This window comes from Myripristis murdjan, chromosome 12 (genome assembly GCF_902150065.1).
Source record: "Myripristis murdjan chromosome 12, fMyrMur1.1, whole genome shotgun sequence".
In the NCBI taxonomy this organism is placed as follows: domain Eukaryota; kingdom Metazoa; phylum Chordata; class Actinopteri; order Holocentriformes; family Holocentridae; genus Myripristis; species Myripristis murdjan.
Window position 1 is genome coordinate 398,767 of NC_043991.1, and position 7,616 is coordinate 406,382.

General features: G+C 43.7%; 1 protein-coding gene across 1 annotated transcript in view; it reads right to left on the reverse strand.

The window, feature by feature from the left end:
• Positions 1 to 298: 298 nt before the first annotated feature.
• Positions 299 to 7,616, reverse strand: part of slc31a1 (solute carrier family 31 member 1) — an 8,862-nt gene continuing 1,544 nt past the window's right edge. Inside the window, exons 2-5 of the mRNA XM_030066052.1 lie at positions 7,384 to 7,427; positions 4,864 to 5,043; positions 2,759 to 3,000; positions 299 to 2,146 (exon numbers count right to left, since the gene is read on the reverse strand). Of these exons, the coding sequence (XP_029921912.1) occupies positions 1,945 to 2,146; positions 2,759 to 3,000; positions 4,864 to 5,025 (606 nt within the window). The 5' untranslated portion in view covers positions 5,026 to 5,043; positions 7,384 to 7,427 and the 3' untranslated portion in view covers positions 299 to 1,944. The remainder of the gene's footprint in view (positions 2,147 to 2,758; positions 3,001 to 4,863; positions 5,044 to 7,383; positions 7,428 to 7,616) is intronic.

Genomic DNA, 7,616 nt, shown 5'->3' on the forward strand with positions numbered 1-7,616 from the left:
ATAAAGAAATGTATTTACAGTAAAAACTGAAAAACTGTTTCTCTCATGTTGCATTCCATTTTTCCGTTATTCTGTCCTGTTTTTCTTAGTCAAGTTTAATTGTTACGCATTTTATTTTCTTGATCTGGGTGGAAAAATAATTACATTAAGTGTGAAATACATATATTATTTAAAAAATATATTTATTTTAAGAAATGAATGAAAGTTAGACTTCCTGAAATATAATAAAACAAAATGATTATATAGAGAGAAATATTTTAGAGAAGAGCCCAGACTCTGAAACGACAACACGACTTCCTGTCCTTCAAAACTTTATTTGTCTTTGTGTTTCTCGACTCCTGCAGCATCACAACAGTTCACTTTCCCCATTTTTTCTACATATTTTCTTTATTGGTCAAACACTTTCCTTCACAGACTGACATCATCACGACATCATCACGACATCATCACATCATCACACACGTTAACAGCTTCCCATTCACACCGTGAAGGCGGAGACGAGCTCGTTAGCTTTGGCCCCTTAACGAGAAAACGCCCTGTTAACGAGAAACGAGGCTTTTATTTAGAAACAGTATTTTTACTGTGACAGGAGACTTTTATTGAGAAAGGAGATAGTTTTATTGTGAAAAGAACAGCTACACCAGGAAAAAAAACAAAAACATGATGGCTGTCAAAAAATTTTTCAAATTAAAATAAAAATAAAAAATTAACCCTACAAAATAAAGCAGCATTTTCTGACATAAAAACAGAAAAACACTGAAAGTTTGTTGCTGAGCTTCACTTCAGCTGAACACAATAAACATGAAAAATGGAATCTGCAAACATATTCATGAAATCATGAAATCAGATTTTTAAAAATGGTTCTTTTGGATGTATTTTAAAAACTACATCCTGTCCCATGTGAGCCGTCTCCCTGCGACCTGATTGGTCTGTTCAGCAAGCTCCGCCCTCTTCTCGGGGTGAATCGAAAACATCAAAAAATAATCACAATTAATCACAACCAGACAAACAGGCAGGCAGACAGACAGACAGACAAAAAACATTTTTTCAAGTTTGACTTTCAGTGAAAAGAAACAAAAAGAAACGCAAAAACGAGCCCAGGTTTCCCAGTGTGTCTGCTGTTCTTAAGACACAGAAACAAACAAACATCCACCTTGAGGCAGAATGAACACAGAGCCACGTGGCATGTGGCGTGGCGTCGCCACATGACACCACGCCACGCCACATGACGCGACGCCACGCCACGCCACGCCACATAACGTAATGTGACGCGACGCCACGCCACGCGACTCATTTCTGAAAACGTAAAAAACTTCAGCAGGTGTTGGTGTTTCGGCCGGTGCAGTTTCAGCACCACCAAAGAAGAAAACCCGGAACGGCGCTGGTACTGGCCTTCACTTCCCTCATTAGCTTGTCCCGGCTAGCTAGCTACAGGCTAGCTGCGGCGTTAAGGCAAAAGGCGGGGTGTTTAAGGCAGAAAACAGGAAGTGAAAATATTTACGTGATTTTTTGTGTTTTTTTTTTTTAGTCAGAACTGTAATGGAAATCGGTTTGATGATCAGGTGATTGATTTGATTGACGGGTCAGTTGTCAGTTTTCGGCACATGCCAAAATCCACTTGTGATGTCACGAGGAGCGGCGCCGCCTGAGCCAATCAGACGCTGCCTGGGCTCTGATTGGCTGACAGGAAGCGGGTGGATAAGGGGGAAAAAAAACAACAATAAGCTAATCTCACAAAAATCATGATTGTAGTCCATCGCAAAGAGGGATTGTGGGATTTGTAGTCTTATATGCTTGTGCATGTTCTTGCTAACCCGTTACCATGGTAACCATAGCGGTGTGGCTAGCATGTTAGCAGCTAAAAGAAAGTGTCTAGCTAACATTGTTAGTAACTCTACATTGGTGGGTATTAGTGATGTCAGCGTGATCCTGCCTCCTGATTGGCTAGTGGCAGTGCTCGGTGATGTCCACCACCACCGCCTTGCGCCAGCTGAACAGGAAGTAGCCGGCGCCGGCGCCCGCCGCCACAGCGATGCACAGGTAGGCGTTGTAGGTCATGAAGACGAGCATGAGGAAGTAGCTGACCACCACCTGGATGATGTGCAGCAGCGTCTGCAGGAAGTGGGCGGGGCTTAACATCCGCTGCCTGCGGGGAGGCAGGTGCAGCGTTAGCATCACAGCAGCAGCTGAAGTTATTTGTGTTTTGATTATGCTAATCACTATGCAAACCTATTAAAACACAAAAACTAAATATATATACTAAAATATAGATAAATGTATAAAAGATATTTACCAAAAACCTGGAGAAAAAAATAAAAATAAATACAGAAAAAAAGTACAGGATGAGTAAGAAAAATAACAAATAGGAATGTCTAAAATATATATGACATTAATGTGCATCTTAAACGTAAAAAACTTTAGTATTCATAAAAAATATGAATACTAAAGTTAAAGTATTTCAAAATAACAAAAGACAGCCTTTCCTTCGTCTACAAACCAGCTGTTAAAAAAACAAACAAAAACCAAAAAAAACCACGAGGAAATCTCTGTCTGTTATTAGCATCAAAGCTAACGAAGGCTTATGTTGACGTGATGCTGACTGTATTTATTCAGTCTCACAAAGAAGCTGCCAGAACTCACAGGAACGTCATGGAAACGTCTTACACTGTTGCCATGACGATACTGGACAGGAAAACCTGTCCACTTAACCCAGTTAGCATTAGCCTGGTTAGCCTGGTTAGCCTGGTTAGCCTCTCACCCGACGGTCTTGTGCGTCTCCATCAGCACCGTCCCATCAGCCCCTGGGAGCGGCATGGAGTTGTAGCGGATGTTGACCTGGTTGCGGCGCAGCAGCGCCTCGCGCCCGATCTTCAGCCCCTCGTAGAAAATGGCCAACAGGAAGACGCCGATGCAGGCGCCCACCATCTCGCCGGGCGAGTTGATGAGCAGCCCGGTGAACAGCAGCTCCACGTTCTCCACGCCGAAGTAGAACGTCATCCGCTAGCAGGGCAGGGTTAGCGTTAGCATCACCACACATATATACATTACACATGTTTGTATAACGGTTATATACTGTATGTATGTTGTTACTTAGTTCAAATGTATGATTCCTTTTGTAATTATACTTATAGTTAATAACTATAATGACTCATTTATTCAAGTACAAACTTAACCCTCCTGGAAATTAGTAAAATAATAATAATAATAATAATAATAATGATAATCAAATTCATTATGAAAAAATGAGGAAAATCCCCTCCTCCTATTTGATGTGATTCTGCAGAAAAACTGTAAGGACATATATAATGACGCTTTATGACTCAGGGTTTCTTGTAAATTACACTGTGTTCCAACTTATTATGCAAATGATATTTTTGTCCGATTTTCCTAAATAGTCAATGAAAATGACAGTCAGTAAAATGTTCAAGTCATCAACAGTCAGAGTATAATTTGATTTTTATCGAGCAAAACTCAAAATACACTGTTCCAAGCTGTTATGCACAACAGATTTTCAAAACATTTTGTAGGTTGTAAAGAACTGAAAATGGTCATTTGTTGACTTTGCAGCATTAGAAGGTCATATTTACAGACATCAAAAGCTGTTTCAATCAAAAACATCTCAACAGGCCAAATTACATGTTAACATAAGAGCCCTTCTTAGATATCACCTGAACTTGTCAGTTTGTGGTTGGATTTCTTTGCTGGATGTCTGAACAGCCTCCCAGAGCTGCAGTCTGGATGTGAACTGTCTCCCAGCCTCATAGATGTTTTGCTTGAGGATCCAAAGCTTCTCAGTAGGTTGAGGTCAGGGGATGATGGTGGCCACACCATGAGGTTTCCTCCGTTTATGCCCATGGAGGCCAAAGCCTCAGAGGTAGTTTTAGTGGCATGAGATGGTGCGTTGTCGTGCATGAAGATGATTTTACTACTGAAAGAACGATTCTTCTTTTTGTACCACAGAAGAAAGTGGACAGTCAGAAACTCTACATACTTCGCCGAAGTCATTTTCACACCTTCAGGGACCCTGAAAGGGCCGACCGACTCTCTTCCCATTATTCGGGCCTCAGGACTCCGCCACCTCCTTGCTGACGTTGCAGCCTTGCTGGGACACGGTGGCCTTCCACCAACCATCCACTCCTCCATCCATCTGGACCATCCAGGGTTGCACGGCATTCATCAGTAAATAAGTCTGGAAACTGGTTTTCATGTATTTCTGGGCCCACTGGGTTTCTGCTTGTGAGCCCTGGTTAGGGGTGGCTGAGTAGAAGGTTTTTGCACAACAGCAAGCCTCTGGAGGATCGTACAGCGAGAGGTTCTAACCCTGACCCTGACTCCAGAGGCACCAGCAGCTTCAAATACCTGTTTGCTGTCTGTAAAGGCATTTTAGCAGCATCCTATGGATTTGTTTGGCAGAAACCTTCTTAATTATGCCTTCATCTGAGTGAACCCGTCTGTGCTCTGACTCAGACACAAATCTTTAAACAGTGCAATGAGCTCGCTTAAGTTTGTGAGAAATGTCCAATGTTTTCATGTCTTTTCCAAGGCAGTGCACCATCTGACGTCTCTGAGCAGCAGACATCTTTTCTCTTCTCCTTGCTGCTCCACACCTGGGGCTGCTTAACATGGAACCTCTGACTCAACTAGTTTTCCTCTAACTGGGCTCACCTGGCAGACTAATGATCACAGGTGACCTCAGAGACCTGAGACACACGACCAGCCGTGAGTTTGACTGACAAACACAAAATTAAATGTTTATGGCTGAAATCCAATTTGCATATTAAGTTGGAACCCAGTGTAAATGTGTTTGGCTGATTTTCATAAAAAATAAATCATGATGTCATGACCAGAGGCCACACCCCTCACCATTCCTCCATGGTCTCCATGGCCTCCACAGCGATCGTCATGCCCTGCGGCTCCGTGGGCGTGGCCGGCGGCCGCCACGGTGGGCGGGGCTTGCGGTGCGGGGTGATGATGGTGGGTGTGGTCCATCGCCATGGCGCTGTGATTCATGTGGGAGTGCTCCATTGCCGGGGCTGCAGTTGCCTAGCAACAGAGAGCAGAGACAAACTGACTCAAACAAACAGAAAATGTGACGGAACCCGTTTCCTCACCCCGTCACGCCACGCCACACCCCGCCCTGCCACGCCACACCCCGTAACGCCACGCCAAGCCACACCCCATAACGCCACGCCCTGCCACACCCCGTAACGCCACGCCACACCCCGTAACGCCACGCCACGTAACGCCATGCCCCTCCACGCCACGCCCCGCCACACCCCGCCCTGCCATGCCACGCCACGCCACGCTTGACCACAGCGCTGTGGTCAGGCGCCAAGATACATCAGAGATTCAAAAACTGAAATAAAGACTTAAACTGTGATTTAATTATTGAAGCTGAATTTCTTCATTTTAAAAGTTAAAGAACTGTGTGTGTGTGTGTGTCTGTGTGTGTGTGTGTGTGTGTGTGGTGTGTCTGTGTGTGTGTTGTGTGTGGTGTGTGTGTGTGTGTGTGTGTTGTGGTGTGTGTCTGTGTGTGTGTGTGTGTGTCTGTGTGTGGGTGTGTGTGTGTGTTTGTGTGTGTGTCTATGTGTGTGCGTGCGTGTGTGTGTGTGTGTGTGTGTCTGTGTGTGTGTCTGTGTGTGTGTGTGTGTGTGTGTTTCTGTGTGTGTGTGTCTATGTGCGTCTATGTGTGTGTGTCTGTGTGTGGGTGTGTGTGTGTGTGTGTGTGTGTCTGTGCGTGTGTGTGTGTGTGTCTGTGTGTGTGTGTCTATGTGCGTCTATGTGTGTGTGTCTATGTGTGTCTGTGTGTGTGCGTGCGTGCGTGCGTGCGTGTGTGTGTGTGTGTGTGTGTGTGTGTGTGTGTGTGTGCGTGTGTGTTATATTAAATCAAACAGAACCAGCCACTGGACGTCGGCTGAAATCTGATTGGTTCACAGCCCCGGGGCAAAAACAGGCTGGTGGGCCAATCAGAGGGGCCGGTTGGACAAAAGGTTATCGTCCAATTAGAGCTAAGCTGATTAGGACGGGACAGCAGCAACAACAGATTCTCATCTCCTGCCTCGTTTCAGTATCTGAGCAAAATCCCCTTTATTTCCTAATTAAAGTTGTTATTTGCAAACTGTGGTACATAAAGCTCACGGCTCATTATAATGAAAAAAGCTATGAGGTTTAGGATCAGACCATAACATAACACGTATGGTCCCTGGTAAAAAAAAAAAAAAAAAAAAAAAAGAGCAGAGTGTACAAAATCTAATCTTGACAGGCATACATTACATAAGACATGGAACAGAAACATGGATTTAGACATGTACAAAGATTTGGACTTGGGCCCTAGTTAGATGTCAGATATTCTGTAAAGTCATCCCAACTTCCTCGGACCACAGGCCCTTTACACCGTATTCTAGCCAGCATAACTTCATATGACACAGTTTCAGTCATCAGAACTTTCCATTCTTGGAATGTTGGTCCGCTGGGCGATTTCCATTGTCTCAATATAATTCTGGCAGCTGAGGCTATGCCCACCATCAGCACTGAGTGTGCATCTTTTGTCAATTTAGGTATTACTGTTCTGTCACCTAGAAGAAGACTAGGTAGAAGACATAGACGAGGGGAAGCTGGCAGACTAATTCTTGCCCATTTCTTTAGGTATGTCAGTATTTTATACCAGAAGGGTCTGTCTGTAGCACATTCCCATATAAGGTGCAAAAAGGTGCCTGTTTCTATTATATTAGCCCTATCCTAAAAAGCCTACATGGTGTCCAGTAAAAGTGATGTAGAATTTTATATTGAATAAATTTGCCTCTAATTTCCTTGATTTATTTTCCATTATCAGCCAGAATCTGTTCCCAGGTGTCTTTATCAATTTTGCATTCAAGATCTCTCTGCCAAATTATTCTCAGATTTTCACGTGTGCAGCTGGTCAGGTAAATGAAGTTATTGTAAAATGCTGATGCTCTGTGGCTGCATGGCTTCTGTAAAAAAACAGCTACTGGGTTTTCTGCTTTGTCGGGCAGTCATTTTTTTATAATCCAGTTTCTGATCTGCAGGTACTTCCAAAAGTCGCCTTCCTCTTGCAGGTTACACTCTTGAGCTCACTCAGCAGAGGGTTTACAGAGAGCACCTGTACAGAGATCAATAACTCTGACCACCTCCTCCAGAACACCGTTTGTTTTCCTATTTTGATTTCTGGGTTGAACCATAAAGACGCATATCGCTGAAAAAATCCCCTTTATTATTATTTTAGAAATACTTTAAACATCTTTTATGTTTTGAAAGATTTTTTTAGAAAAATTAAACGTTTCATTATGTTCAATGAAACGTCAAAATAAAAGCCCTATTGTCACTAGACTTTATTTTGACAGAAGAAGAAAAAAAGCGTCTTACCTTGGCAGGAGAAGAAGAGAAGGGACGAGTGAGGAGCGCAGTGACTGAAAGAGAGAGAGAGAGAGGAGCCAATCAGAGTGAAGCAGAGCCAGCCAATCAGAGCGAGACAGACAACCAATCACAACCCAGCTGACAGACCCACAGAACCAATGGGAGAGCAAGCTAACAGCATCAGCAACGTTAGCATTTCTCGTCAAGGTCAAAGGTCGCCTCCCGGTTCTTGATTGGCTCAG